General features: G+C 36.7%; 1 protein-coding gene across 4 annotated transcripts in view; it reads right to left on the bottom strand.

Moving 5' to 3' along the window:
• The window catches only part of LOC114649318 (sulfotransferase 6B1-like), a 296,944-nt gene that overhangs the window by 259,545 nt on the left and 21,198 nt on the right, over window positions 1-16,201 (bottom strand). Inside the window, exons 2-4 of one of the 4 annotated variants that reach the window (XM_051925627.1) lie at window positions 14,372-14,487; window positions 12,431-12,520; window positions 7,638-7,761 (exon numbers count right to left, since the gene is read on the bottom strand). The exons of 2 other annotated variants lie outside the window; for them this stretch is intronic. In XM_051925627.1, coding sequence (XP_051781587.1) covers window positions 7,638-7,761; window positions 12,431-12,520; window positions 14,372-14,487 — 330 coding nt within the window. The remainder of the gene's footprint in view (window positions 1-7,637; window positions 7,762-12,430; window positions 12,521-14,371; window positions 14,488-16,201) is intronic. One more of the 4 variants, XM_051925626.1, reaches the window with a different exon arrangement.

Below are 16,201 nucleotides of genomic sequence, written 5' to 3'. Positions count from 1 at the left end.
AAATTTTAATTTCAGATAGTTACGTAGTTAGTAGAAAACTCTTTTATCCCATATAAGCTATTGTGTAATGGAAGTTCTCAGTTATGTACTAATGTACTACAGTCTGTAATGTACTACTTGAAGGAGTCAGTTTGTTAGTAGTGATCAGCGAACCCTGCTGAATTTGCTTTGTTCTGCAAAATTGTAGAAATGTTCAGGAAGTGTGTGCTTTACTGATATAATTAAACATAACTAATATCAATAAACAACACAATTGTTTGAATAACAGCATTAGTTTTATTGTTTTCAACTACAATTCGCAATCAAGCTAAGCTTAACTGACAATTTACTTCCAATACAACATTTCAGAAAGGCTTCTATGCTGAGTGCATGCAACTCATAAGAACATGGGAAGATGTTAAGGAAGGCCATATTGAAATTGTGTTCATTAAGGCTATTCCTTCTTGCTGATAGGCTGGATGGAATGCCTTGTAAATTTTCCAAACAAGCAAGTTAAATTTAAAGTGATATTTCAGGAAAGAAGGTGTAGATACATTTTGTGTATTTTAAGGGAACCTTTAAAGGGAGCCTCTTTCTCTCATAGGATGTGAAGTGGAAGTGGAAGATGGCAGACTGTGAGCCAGGGGTCAACAAACTCCAGATGCTTGAAAGTCAGATTCAGCAACCTCTTGCTAGACAGACGCACCACAGGGAACAGAAAACTCACCTGCTAAATTGACCTCCTCGACAGCTGAGATCAACACAGCTCTATTTGACTCAGCAACATCAACCCCATTGCATGCTACTTGCACACTGGACCAAATGAGTTTTACCCCCAGTAATATTTGAGATGATGATGGAATCTGGTGTTGTCTGCAATGCAGGCAGGGCGTCAAGTCTAGATCACCTCCGTTGTCTCAGGCAAGCATCACCACTGATAACCGCTTTGACCCTCTCCACTCCCCCACTGTGTCGGCAGATTTTGGTAATGTATTTGTTGTTGGGGATTCAATTGTATGCTACCTCAGTATTTCATGCCCTAAACATAAAACTTTTTTTTTTTTGTTTTTCTGGTGCTCTAGTACACGATATTACGCCGACAGTCATCAAGCACAAGAACATGGCTGTTGGGACCATCATACTACATGAGGGTATAAACAACATTCAATATAGACAGTCGGAGGTTGTAAAAATGGACTTCACAGCATTAATTCAAGCCATGAATTATAGGACCCCAGCTGAGAGAATTATCATCTCAGGTCCTTTGCCCTTGGCTAGAAGGTCAGATGAAACCTACAGTCAACTTCTATCCTTGAACAACTGGATGAGCGGCTTCTGCAAGAGACAAAACATTGGCTTCATGGCAATCTGTGCCACCACTACCTGATCAAGGCACTATGAGGCCCCCTGAGATGATGCAATGAAGGTAGGTTTCCCTAATGTCCACGAGAGCAACTTTATAAAATTCTTTCATTTGAAGCATGAAAACAAAGAGGGATGATTTATGACCATTTATGTTAATTAGAATTTTTTCCTTTCATTTTCTAAAAGTGTTTCTAATATATTGATATCTTGTGTTCGTCACTATTAATAATACTCAACCATGAATGAAATGCAAGGACCTGTTACAGTTTGGACTGATAAGAATGTTTATAATGACAGAGTATATAGACACAAAGTAAAACAGCTGAAAAATTGAATTTTGTGTTCCATTGAAGAGTGGAGAGAAAAATAATACATAAGAGGATTAAAAAAATAACAAAGCAAATACAAGTGTGGCTTTGATCACAAAACAACCTTTTAATTTTTATTTTAATCAATGGATTCACATTCTTGTATGAAGTGGAAAATAGCTGGAATCACACTGCCATTTTTAACCTGTTATGTTTCAGCCACAGTTTACTTTCCTTTTATTTTTTTATATCTATTATTTTTTAATTATTACTTTTCAAGGGCGGCACAGTGGCGCAGTCATAGCGCTGCTGTCTCACAGTAAGGAGACCTGGGTTTGCTTCCCGGGTCCTCCCTGCGTGGAGTTTGCATGTTCTCCCCGTGTCTGCGTGGGTTTCCTCCCACAGTCCAAAGACATGCAGATTAGGTGCATTGGCGTCCTAAATTGTCCCTAGTGTGTGCTTGGTGTGTGTGTGCCCTGTGGTGGGCTGGCTCCCTGCCCAGGGTTTGTTCCTGCCTTGCACACTGTGTTGGCTGGGTTTGGCTCCAGTAGACCCCCATGGCCCTGTGTTAGGATATAGAGGGTTGGATAATGGATGGATTACTTTTCAAATGTTTTTCTTATTTTATATTTTTGCCTATTGTTTTACATAGCCTCCTTAGCATTATGTTTATCCCCAGAAACACAAGTGAAAAACACTGAAATATTTTCAACAAGATAAAATGTTATGTGTAACAGAAACATATACATATCAAAATGTCCATATAAATACATTAGACAAGCTATGACTTGTGTCCACTGATGTACTGATGCAGATTTAGTAGACGTCCTTTTTGTAGCAAGTTTTGAAGTTGTCACCAATGCCCAGCCCGATGTCACAATCAGGGCAGTTGAAGTGTTTTTCTTTCTTTGCACACATTTTTTATAATATTTTTCCTGTTGCTTGAGCATAATAGGGTGGAATGTCAGTGCCTGATCCACACTTGTTATTTTAGGTTTCCACAGTGTAAGGCTTAGTGACTTCTACATTTACCCTGATATGAGCAATAGCTGCTGCATTGTGCAGCAAATGTGAACAGTGCTTAGGGGGCAAACATCTTTCTTGTCTTTTTACCTGATTGCAATCATTTTGCCTTTTTGCCACGTGCCTACTTGTACTTTGCTGTCGCTTTATGCAACTAAAGTCACCAGGCATATCACAGTCCAAGTTTAAAAATATTGTTTGTTTCCCTTTGTCCTATTTATCCAAAGGTTTTACACTTTCCTCTTCCTTGAAGGGTATTTTTGTGTATTTAGGATATGTAGAAGTATTTTTGCACTTTTAAAGCCAGTTCTCCATTTTGAGCCTAGAGTTTGGATCCTAATCTTGTCTTTTTGTGTATTTTGTGGTCTATGTCCCCTTTTGCCATCTTGCATCTGTTCTGTTTCAGAAAGGGATTTATGTTAACAGTGTATATTTTTGTTTCTATCTGGCTAAGTATCTTTGGTTACGATCCTTGTGCATTGTGGGTGGACTGCCCTCAGCTTATAAAGGCTAAGGAAAACCCACAGTCCATCCATCCATCCATTTTCCAACCCGCTGAATCCGAACACAGGGTCACGGGGGTCTGCTGGAGCCAATCCCAGCCAACACAGGGCACAAGGCAGGAAACAATCCCGGGCAGGGTGCCAACCCACCGCAGGACACACACAAACACACCCACACACCAAGCACACACTAGGGCCAATTTAGAATCGCCAATCCACCTAACCAGCATGTCTTTGGACTGAAACCCACAGTCTCTTTTGGTTAATTGAAAATCCACTCATGGTGGTGTTGAGTTCTCTATTGCTCTTTTTTGATTATTGCAATTTGTTGAATTTTGTGGACTTTCGTTCTGCCTTTTAACTATTCATTGTTTTTCACATTTGGACTTTGTTCACATCTGGGATTACCTTCTATGTTTTTTGTGCTCTTTGAGGCTTCCGTGATTACAAGTAACTCCTTTTTATTTATAAAGATTCTTTGTTGCTCTCTTGATTAATAGCTGAGGTCTGCGTGTTTCCATTTCCATTTTGGTGTTTCCCATTCTATTGAGCATGTTGAGTATGTTCAGGATTCTTTGTCCTTATGATCTCTATAGTTCATAACAGTGTCACTGTGCTCATAACTGACTCATTAGTTCCTATTGCCTGTCACGACAAATGACATTGGTGCACAGACACTGTCTAATATGTCATGGTGTCATTTTTAGTGTTCAATTATTTGGAGTGTATTTTCCACATGCTTAGCTAGAAATAAGTCAAGTAGCAAGTTAGGACTTTGCACATTTCTTGATTAAGCTTTCTGGTTTCAATTGTAGACTTTTGATATTTCAGTTCATTGTCTTTGTAACTTCAGTTTCCACCTTTCATTACCTTATTTTCTCTATCATCTGCCAGTCCATTTCTTTAATTTTACTTTCAGATGTGCCACAGTCAAACTAGGCAGTGCAGTCGGACCTCAGCATCTGTGAGTTAAGTATCTGCAGATTCAACCAACTGTGGATCGAAAAATATTAGACAAATGGAAATCCAGAAAGTTCTGAAAAGCAAAACTTGAATTTGTCATGCACCAAACACAATGGTGATTCCATACAAATGAAGTGATCTTTAGACATGCCGTACCACCGTAGACTCCCACTATAGCAGTTAAAAATAGCTCATTGGAATAAACTTACAACTCCTATATGGCAGCCAATTGCTGAGCCACCATACTGTTCTTCAGTTGGCTGACTCTGCTCAAACCCTTTTCTGCTCTGTAGATCGACCCCAGCAGTTGCCACCTTTATGAAAGGAAAGCTCTTTTTTGCTTACCTACTGTATTCTACCTCTGAGTGCTACCAATCACCAAGATGGGAAATGGTTTCTGTCTTTACACTATCTGTAGTTCTGCTGCTATTAAACAAAACACAAAAGACATACGCATATTCTGGAAATAAAGACACTTGAAGCAAGAAGACTAAACAATAACTAAATTAAAAATTAAACTAAAATCAGACTTCTTTAAACCATTGCTCCCCACCTCCCAGGCCAAACAAAGTGAGTCTGTCCATCAACCTGCAGACACCTCTCCAGGGCACCAGCTTTAAACTGTAAGGTTATTTATATATACACACACATGCAAACGCTGTGCAAGCTAGAAATGGCCTTGACACACACAGACTGTCTGTAGGTATAAGTACACTGTAAATTATGTACCAAAGTTATTATTGATAACATGCACCCTCAGTGGCAAGCACTGCCCTGCATTGCTTTAAAAAAGTTGTTTGGTTAACAAACCTGGCTGTTAGGCACTGTGAAACTCTTGATGCCACATTGTGTTCACTCTTTGCTTCCATGAAAAAAATTGTTCATGAAAATCAGTTAAGTAGTTAAAGCAATCTCTTAAAGGCTAGTAGCAAGCATTAAGTGCTATCGCTCAACAAGAAATGAATATTTTAGATCTTTTGAATAGTAACATGTCACTTGCCAAAGTCATTGTTTCCTAAACAACAGAGTATAACAACTACTTACATAGCATTTACATTGTATTAGGTTTTAGAGATAGATAGATAGATAGATACTTTATTAATCCCAATGGGAAATTCACATTCTTCAGCAGCAGCATACTGATACAATAAATAACATTAAATTAAAGAATGATAATAATACAGGTGAAAAAAAACAGACAATAACTATGTATAATGTTAAATATTAACGTTTACCCCCCCTGGTGGAATTAAAGAGTCGCATAGTTTGGGGGAGGAACAATCTCCTCAATCTGTCTGTGGAGCAGGACAGTGACAGCAGATTACTTTTATAAGTAATCTAGAGATGATTTAAAGTATACAGGGAATGTGCGTAAGTTATATGCAAATACTATATACGCCATTTTATATAAGGGGCTTGAGCAGCTGCAGATTTTTGTATACAGAGGGCCGACTACGCAGTCCTTATTAACATTTTTATTTGTATTTTTCGTTTTCTCCTTACCTCTTACTGTATTGACTTTTTTGTTTTCTACTCGTCGTTTGACCCCAGACCGTTAACTTCCTTAATTTCCTGACTTTGGATAAGGTGCACCAACAATAACACCCCTTCCAAGTGTAGCAGTCACTTGAATAAAAAGTTGCATTAGTTGGCTTAGACTGTGTTGTGATGTGAGATTTTGCATATAAGTTGATAAATATTTTGTATGTCTTTATTTGTAATTTAAGCAAAACAAAGTCAGAAAAGTGAATTTTACGACAGAGTTGGGGGAAGTGTTTGAAACAAACGTTTCTCTGCTAGAGTCTCTCTCTCATCCCCCGCACACAGCCAGGTCGACTAACTGCCAAGCTTTACCTCAACAAATGGTTTTGGGGGATGGCAGGTGTTAAGATGTTCTATTTCCCCATTGGTCTGAAGGATGGCTGTTTGGAATTGGCTTGTATCAGAAGACTTTAAGCACTACAACGCCCTATTGGCTGTAGGGGTTGGACAGAACATCTATAAAATTTGCTTGGTTAACCTCACTCTCTCTCTTACTAACATCTGATGAAGGAGCATCTCTCTCTTACCAAACTGCTGAATGACCATCTCACACCATTAACTGAAAGAACAACACAATGAAGAGCACAGCACAGCTGCCATATTAAGACAGGCATGCAGCCTGTTCTGAAGAAAGCTGACCACAAATGATGCCTTAACTAGAGACATTTTTAGTAACTAACAAGTCTGTGTGCTGCCTGAACTACACATCATCATTTATCAGGTTGTATGGTTGCCAATATTCAAATGTACTTTGCATATTGTTATTATTTATGAATATTACCAATAATACATTGTTTAAATTGTACCATAACTCCTGCTTATCTTTTACTACACCTAATTGCCTGAGGTTATAGATGTAGAAGGGAAGGTGGGGAGTTATATACTATAATGCCTTATAAACAGTGGTAAGTCTGTGAGATTTGAGTTATTCTGACAAAGGCTACAAATTAATAATACAAAAGGGGAAAGTAGAGTAAAATATATTACTCTACCAAGACAAAACAGACTGCTATACCAATTGGCCATTCTTTGGGCCTCATTGCGGTGTTTGCTTAATAGGATATTTTGCATTGTCTTTGAGACTTTTGATATGTGGCTTGTATTATTGGAGAGTTCTATAGGCCTAGGTTTTTTGGGTTTGGACTTTTTTAGATCATGTGTGGCTTAAATTTACACCCTTTCTTTTTGACATCATTTTGTTGTTATAATTTCTTCAGTTTCCTTTTTCAGATTGTTCCTCTTTAATTAGTTAATTCTGCTTGTTTATTATTCTTTTTGCCTTATTATTTTGTATTAATTGTTGGAAATTAACTATTTAAGAGTGACTTCTGAGAGTCTGGAACAGTCCTCCCTGTCTTTGGTAAATCATAACAAGAACAAAAACTGGCAGAGGTCCTTCTTGATATTTTAGTATTAAAATGGCTGAGGCTACAGAAGGACTGCTGAATGTGCAGTGAGTGCTGTACTGATTTTAGCACCAGGTTCTTTATTTAATGAAACCCCATGAAGTTGCAAGATGACAGTCATTCCCTATTCCACCCTAAACTTTTATTTTAAATATGTTTAGGGTTTGCCAAGTCTGTTAATCCTCTACTACCAAAATGGATTTTAAGTTTGCTTGAGTGTGGGAAAGGCACTATATAAATAAAATGTATTATTATTATTATTATTAAGGAAGAAGTTGGAGTAAGCTAATTAAATCCAGTTGTGCTGAAATGACTTTCCTTTTGTTTAATTTGCAATTAGACCCAACTTAACTACTGGTAATAAGCTGAATTTTCAAAGGATGTACACTGAGCATGAAATAATTAAAAAAGGGCATAATACCACATATTTGAAAATGAAAAAATTATATCTAATATTTTCCATTATAAAAGTAGGGTAGATATTTTTTGAAGCCTTTTAATTTACGGCCTATTAAAGGCTGAGGTAATCTTCCTTTTTATTGACTCACCTTTTCCCTCCATAAATATAGAGAAGAATTCATCCCATGTATAATTAAACCCTATAAATGGGCTGTGTAGGAAATGATAAAAAGAAACAGCAGCATCTTTGGGATTTCGAATCATAGTCAAAATCTGTAAAAACAAATTATGAGATATAGTAATTCTTAAGACTTGTAAAACAACCAACTTACATCATAATGTTTTCATTTGTTTTCATCATATTAACACCAAAACTATGTGAACAGCTCTAAGATTCCATTTATGTCCTTGTCCCAGTCCCAAAAAGCTTTTTCAAAGAAGTCTTGCATGTGCTCACTGATAGTGTACTTGACATAGCTAACTTTTCATTAGATACTGGGGACTTCTCAGATTTTCTAAAGACTGTGGTAGTAAAACCACTGCTCAAGAAGCATAGTCTAGACCCCTTTCTCTTTAGACTTATTTCTAAACTACTTTTTTTCCAAGTATAATTATAGAAAAAGCAGTTTTCCAGCAGTTAAATAATTATTTGAATAAACAATTTGAATAATTCAAATTTTAGACAGCTTTAAGTCCAAAGCATAGTACAGAAACTGCACTGGGTAAAGTGGTATATGACCTGCTGGTTAATGCTTACACAGGTCAAGTAAATGGTCTCTTAAATATGAGCACAGCATTTGACACCATAGACCACAGTATTCTCAAACACCTTAGACCATGGGAGGGTCTTTCTGGTAGTGTCTTAAACTGGTTTCAATCTTATTTAGGTGTGGTGATTGTAATTTGGGAATCCATGATATTGTATATTGTGTACCACATGGAATTATCCTGGGCCTACTGTTATTTTCAAGCTGCATTTTCCTGTTATGAACAGTTCCAGTCTGGTTTTCGCCCCCTCCATAGTACAGAAACGACACTTATCAAAATTACTAACAACCTCCTTATGGCAGCTGATTCTGGTTTAATCACTATTCTCATCCTTCTTGATCTGAGTGTGGCCTTTGATACTATTTGTCACACTACTCTTCTTAATAGATTATCTTCAATTGGCATTACCCAGTCACCACTAGATTGGTTCAAATCCTACCTCTCAGGCCGCACTCAGTTTGTTCAGCTTAAAACTTTCATATCCCAACCCACCATTGTTACTTCAGGTGTACCCCCTCCTTTTCATTATTTACCTCCTTCCCCTCTGCAATATCTTTCGTAAATATAACATTAGCTTCCACTGTTATGCTGATGACACCCAGCTCTACCTCACTAGCAAACCTACTTTTTCCTTTCCACCCTACTCGCTCAGTGATTGCATAGCAGAAATCAAATCCTGGTTTTCTTAAAATGTTATTAAATTAAATAGTGACAAAACTGAGGTTCTCCTCATTGGTACAAAATCAACATTATCCAAAACTGATAATTTTTCATTTGTTATTGATAATTCCTCTGTCTCCCCTTCCTCACAGGTTAAGAGTCTGGGTGTCCTCGATAGTACTCTATCTTTTCAGTCTCACATCAATAACATCTCCCAGTCTGCATATTTCCACTTGCGTAACATTAATCGTATTCACCCCTCCCTCACTCCCCACACCACTGCTATCCTCATTCATAGCCTTGTCACTTCTAGTCTGGATTATTGTAATTCCCTTTTTTTTTGGTCTTTCTCACAAATCTTTTTATAAGCTTCAACTGGTCCAGAATTCAGACTGCCCGCATCATTACTAGAACCCCCTCTATTCACCATATCACTCCTATCTTGCAGCAGCTTCACTGGCTTCCAGTTAAGTTCCACATTCAATTCAAAATTCTTCTGTTAACTTATCCAGCTATCCACAACCTTGGCCCTCCATATCTGTCCAGCCTCCTCTGTGTTGCCATTTCCTCCCTTAGATCCTCTTCATCCATCCACTTCACTGTCCCCTTTATCCATCTTACCACCATGGGGAGCAGAGCATTCAGTTGCTCTTCTCCCCAGCTCTGGAACTCCCTACCATTTGAGCTTAGAAATATTGAATCGTTTTCACTTTTCAAATCTAAACTTAAAACTCATTTGTTTAAGACTGCTTTTTCTCTTTGGCTACAATTGCTCTGTCTGATTTTAAATTTTGTATTTTAGTTTTGTTTATAATGTGTGTTTCATCTATTGTTCGGTGTCCTTGAGTGTTTAGAAAGGCACCTATGAATAAATAAAATGTATTATTATAATTAAAAAAAAATGTTAGGCCAGATTATATCAAAACACAAGGTGAACTACAATGGCTATGCAGATGACAAACAGCTTTATTTATCTCTGGTACCTGATGAACCTGAAGATCCAGACCCTCTGATTCAATGTCTACCCTGTATTTCTGAATGGATGAGTAGTAGTTTTCTTAAGCAGAGTACAAGAAACAGAAATCTTAGTTGTTGGCAAAAAAAGAAATAATGAGGTACTTAGAAATAAACTTGATCCCTTAGCATTCAAAGTCAAAGTGGAAATAAGCAATTTAGGTCTAGTCACGGCTTCTCACCTGAGCTTCAAATTGCACATCAAATACTGTATATACTCACGTATAAGTCGGGTCTTGAAACCCGAAAAATCAATCATAAAATCAGACCCCGACTTATACGCCCATTCAAAAAATGCAACACTTAATTTTTTTTTTTTTACATGTTCTTGCCTCTTTCAATCTTGCATCTGTTTCTCAGATGCATCGATTTTTGTTGCAGCAGTGCAGTTACCAATTTCTTTCGCTACTTCAACGACGTTTAATTTAAAACCAGCTTCCTATTTTCTTCTGATCGAATGCTCCATCGTAGATAAGGGATGCTCTTATGATAAAGGTGTATGAGGGTGTGAGATACAAAAAACATAAATCAAAGTTGCTTTAGAATAGTTTGGGTATTACCATGTGGTCACGTAGTCACAATTGAGAGAGAGAGAGAGATTAGGAGCACATGCTGATACAGTGCATTGCCACTCCCACATAGAAATAAAAGGTAGTGTTCTCCATGGTCTATTTCTCAGGTGGGCATTAGCATATCATAATCTCTTGTACCTATAGCTTGAGTTTTCCGCATTTGACTTATACGACCGACATTATAAAATACCAGAAATTATACGGTAAAATCAAGTCCCGACTTATCCGCGAGTACATATTCGGTATACTATTAGAACTGTGTTTTTCACAAAAGGAATATTGCAAACAGATAGGTGAGGGATTACTGTATAGTAGAAAATCCGCGAAGTAGCGACCTATATTTATTTTATTATTTATACATATTTTAAGGCTTTATAAACCCTTCCCACACTCTTATAAACCTTTCTCACTCTCTTGTTAACCTTTCACACACTCTTATAAACACTTCCTATGCTCTTAAACACTTTCTACATTCTTAAACACCGCAGACCAACACTGCACACTGCACGCAGCAGTCAGACGTCGATGTGTCTGCACTCGCTTTGTGAAGGGGGGCAGCTGAACTCACGCTGAGCAGAAATGGACTTTGTGCTGCTTCTGCCAAAATGCCTGCTTGTCGCTCTGCGCGTTCGGAAGGAGGAGGAGGAGTGGGGGTGTGTGAGGGCTGAATGCACGTTCGCTCAAACCCCCCTCCCCGGAGGCGCAGTACGCTCCTGCCACTTCGCATTGTCAAGGAGGTGGGGAGCTGAATGAACGCTAAGGAGAAGTGGACTTTGTGCTGGCTTTGTGCTGCTTGTCACTCTGCCTGTCAATAATTTAAAAGCCTGTACATCACCAATTTTCCTGTCTCACTGTCTTGTCTTGCGTGAAGTTAAAATGTTTTATAATAGTGAGATGTTACTCATATCCTTAGCCCGACATCCACATATAATATGTGTTAACAAAGTGTGTTTTATAAGTTTACATGTCTTTAAAGCATGTGGGATGGGTATTTTAAGGCTTAAACTATAAAAATGTTTATTTATATGGTCTTTCTATATCGCGGATTTTCTCCTGTTGCTGATGGGTCTGGAACATAACTTCCGCGATAGGCGGGCAATCACTTGTATTTAAAAACCCGCGAAGTCGTGAATCCGCGAAAAGTGAACCACGAAGTAGCGAGGGATTACTGTATAACATATAAAATGTAAATATTTCATAGAATAAACAATTCTTTTCTTGTGTGTTAAAAGTCATTCAGAAAAAATATCTTTACATAGGTAGCATTGTCAGACAGGAGCATTTGGGTGCCATTTTCAAAAATCTCAAAAGGTAAGCAATTCCAGCCTACACCAGGAGGGTGCGCCATCATCAGTATTTTCGCCTTCTTCATCCACAGTCCAGTGGCTTTTAGACTGGAGGACCAATGACATCATTTCTGCTTCCATCACATCCAGAAACCGTCATAAAAGGAGCAAATCCACCAAAAGTCCCTGTTAATTCTGTACATGAAAACCAGAGCTCTAGGACTCTTCATATTTGCTCTCTTCAGCAGTGGCTATGGTTTTTGCATCCTCATGTGTGATTTTTTTTGTCTGTTTTTGTCCTTAAATCTGCATTAAATGGGGTTGTCACCTGACTCCGCAGCTCTTTGTGATCTTGAACCGGTGTCTTTTTCTTACAGCACATAAAGTCAATTAAAAAGGTATACAACAAACATCTGCATGGGGTACTTTAGAAACATAATTATATGAGAAAATGAAACATCTTCACAGTTTGTTGACATTTTTTGCATCTTTAAAAAGGACCATAAGGGTTTCTGTGGAAACTTGTTTGTTCAAAAATCTGAATATGCTCCACATTAAAATGAACAGAAGTATGGGTTCTGCAACTCTATCATGAATATATTAAACTCTTAGAAAACCAAATTGTTAAAAATTAATATTAACCTTAGCTTTCTTCTCAAAGAATGAATTCGGAAGATTATCAGGATGTAAATGTGTTCCCAGGATTCTTTGAGAAGGCGTGCTGGAAAGAACCTGTAAGATAAAAACAAACAGTGATTAGAGTAGACTGATGGAACATACATTCTTTTCCATTATTTTTGTAACAAAGTGTATTTTGTTAAAATCCAATTAAATGGTGCTGTCATTTAAATTGTAAAATGATATATTATGAGCAAAGTTTTGGTTAAAACCACCATTCAGCAAATATACCAGAACCACCCTTTTGGACTACCCTACTGTCAAACTACTGTAGATGAATGTGGTGTTTCAGAGTATTCATTTTCTGTGCTGGATGGATAAAATTATTCCTGTCTCCAATTAAGCATTTTGTTTGTCTCTTCTTCTATAATATCAATATATTTTCTTTTAAATTTCATTCCTCGCTAGCAGAGTGCACAATTTTTATTTCATGAACAACAATTTTTGATTGATGAGCAACAAAATTAATATTAAATAAAATTACCAGTATTTATCAGGGGAATAGATTTGGTTTTAAAGTGCCAAGAGTAGTAATAATTAAAGTCAAAATAATAATTAAAAAGGTAACAAATCCATCCATGCCGACTTCCATCCATTCTTCCTTTTCCCTAATTCAGGTTTTTCCATTTCAGCGTCAAATGAAATCCCAATCTCTTCCAGCAGCACTAGGCACAATGCAGTAACCAGCTCTGCGTAGGATCCATTCTATCCCATACTACACTGCATATACATCCAAACCAAACCAAACTGGAGTAATATAAGAGAAGCTGCATTGGAGAAAATATGGCAACTGATTGTGACCAGGTAAGGAAACATACCTGTTTTGAACAAATACATACAACCCTCCAGGTAACAAGGAACTGTGTCTGAGATCTAAGATATACAGTACATAATGCCTATTGTGCATGATTGCATAATAACTGCAGAAAAATGTTCAAATCCTTCATGTATTGTAAAGTTAGATGTTATTTATTACTCTATGACATTAAGCATCAACAGATCTAAGGGTTTAAAAATCAAAGGTTAACTATATGCCTAGTCTCATTCTATGCCAAGCTTTATGACTGCTGAATGAAAGACAAAGGTTGCTTTTATCAAGGGTTTATTTTTCAGTATATACTAATTTTGGATGTACATTAGATATACAGTATGCTACAAGGACAATTGGTATCACATTTCAACTGGTATTTCAAACCAAAGAGGGTTAATCTGTGCCTAAAAATTGCTATTTTCTGAGGACAGAAAATTTGTGTCCTTGGTGCAGTATCTGGTTTGTAAAGAAAAGGGATGTACTAGGGAACTGGAGACAAATAATTTTGTTCAATAGAAATAAGTTTTACAAAAATTTCAAATTATTGACAGAGGTGCCCGATATTTAACACTAGATTTTGGTTTGAAGACACAAAAAATTTATAGTCATAATTTTCAATTAAGCAGCTAATATCGAAGGGATAAAAAATTTTTCATGGCATTGTGCTGTATATGGTAAAGTAAGTTATCTGCCTCCTGCTGAGTATGATCCTAATGCATTTAGAGTTGCTTGGGCTGTTTTACATTTAAATTTTCTTTGTTTTTTTATTTTGCTGTTATTTACGCCCTTTACATCTTTAGCATTCTACAGCACATAGTTACAGAAATGAGGGATTTTTTTCCAACATGTTAGCTGTGCAATAAGATGATTCTATGCCACATATCAGTTGCCAATACAAATTCTACCAATTTCATTACTAAGCAGTTTTAACAAATTAGAAGGAGGTTACAAAGTCTATTAAATTCTAAATAATAATGTCTGTGTTAGTAATATGTACAAAATATTTCATGTAATGTATATTGTTGTAAGATTTTGCTATTTAAATTATTTTATATGAAAGATGAATTTATTAAAAATATCAATTTTCTACCAACCTGAAGTTTTTCAGGTTTTCTGAATTCCAGCAAAGGTGGCAGGATTTCATTTCCCTTTTTGGTTGTACCAGCAGTAATAGCAAGACTGTTCACGATGTGAAGCATCCAGTTAAATCCTAAATTAAAACATAAGGGGGGAAAAAAGTGGGGAGAAAAAGGGAAATTTCATTTTCCAGAATTTTTACACACAAGTTAAAAGTAAAAAAAAAAAAAAACAGTAGTCATGTATAGCATACAGTACATGTGAAATACTAGCTGTTTGCTTTTTGTTTTTATTATTGATTCTCATTCTACATATATATATCAGCTAGCATAGCGAGAAGACAGTTTATTAAAATGGGTTTAAAGGTACAATTGTAAGTCTCTCTGTTTTGATTGCATCCTGCATTTATGAACATTTGTTCACCAGATATGCCAACCCCTACATCCATCTTTCCTTGTGTGCTTCTTTTTGCCTTTGTTCATGTGACATTTCAGCCTGGTTGTGGATGGCATGATGCCAGGACATATGAAGGTATGCTGCATGGTTTATTAATTTATGCCAGCTACTTCCCCTTTTTCTTTGGACATTCCTGCCCTCTGGTGGATGCCGGATGACATTATGCCTCAAGGGCATGTACGACAGACAATTCGGCATGTTATCGCTTTATATAATAGAGAGATGATGTTATGACTCTGTCTAATGTATATCATGTTCTTATGCCAGAATAAATTAATCAGTGCTTCATTTAATTAATAGTGTAAGAGCCAATTTTAGAAAGTTAAAGTTTTGAGTTAAACTCATATTAATGTTTGCTTTATTTGAATAGAACATAATTTCTTCTATAGTCATAGACAATGGTATAGTCTTTTTTCCCCCTATAAGTTAGTAAGAGATAGAATCTTCTTGCTATAATTGAGAAACAGTGTGATATTAAGTTTAGTTGTGTTTAGAACAGGTCCCAGTAAAGAGGGATTTGATAAACCCATTTTAAGTTTAGAAATGGGATAAGCATACAGTTATCTGACCGTTTTGAAATGATTCAGAAATTATAAGTGACTAGTAACGATTTAAGATGTAACAAGATTAAGCTTAGAACTAAATTTTTTCTTATTATAATTTTTTCTTTTTTTTTGCTATTTTAATTTTTCCTCCTTTATTTTTGTGTGAACTGTTTTACTTTTAAAATTTAACTAAACTTTTAAAAACGAAGATATTTTGTCTGTGGAATCATTTCTGCGCGTCAGGCCTTTGCTGAATCCCATTTTTTTGAGTTTGAGCTGCAGAATTTTAGAAACTTTGGGAAAACGCAGCTACATTTTCGTCAGAAAACTTGCCATTTTAAGGCCTTGAAACTGGAATCTACCATCTGAGGACAGAGTACGCTTCTGCTCCTGAACTTGTCAACGAAAGAAAAAGAACTGAGTCATCACGAGGTACTGTGCTCTTATCTTCTATCTCTGCGTTATCGTAATGAAAGCAAGGTCACCGCACTTGAACTTGAGAAGATTTTAAGAGACTGTGATATTATAACGACTTTGTGGATGATCGCTTATGCTTTTGCCTGAGTTTTTGAAGCCTCGCTATAAGGAAATATCTGCTTTGTTGGAACGTTCCTGTTGTGACGTTTGTTGCTGTCAAGAGAACCAGTTGTCAGTCTTTGAGCTGTTATCATGGCAATGTCTAAGCATAATTCAAATGAAGTTAGTAGTGAATTGAGTACTGACTCTAAGCCAGAGAATGTAATCGGAAATCTTAAAGGTCATATAAGTCAGAGGAAAGATAAACTTTCTGTGCTTATAGCTGAAATAGAAAGTCTTAAAGATACTCCAGAAAATCATTTAGAAGTA

This window comes from Erpetoichthys calabaricus, chromosome 3 (assembly GCF_900747795.2).
Source record: "Erpetoichthys calabaricus chromosome 3, fErpCal1.3, whole genome shotgun sequence".
In the NCBI taxonomy this organism is placed as follows: Eukaryota; Metazoa; Chordata; class Cladistia; order Polypteriformes; family Polypteridae; genus Erpetoichthys; species Erpetoichthys calabaricus.
This window is presented reverse-complemented; position numbering and strand designations above follow the sequence as displayed.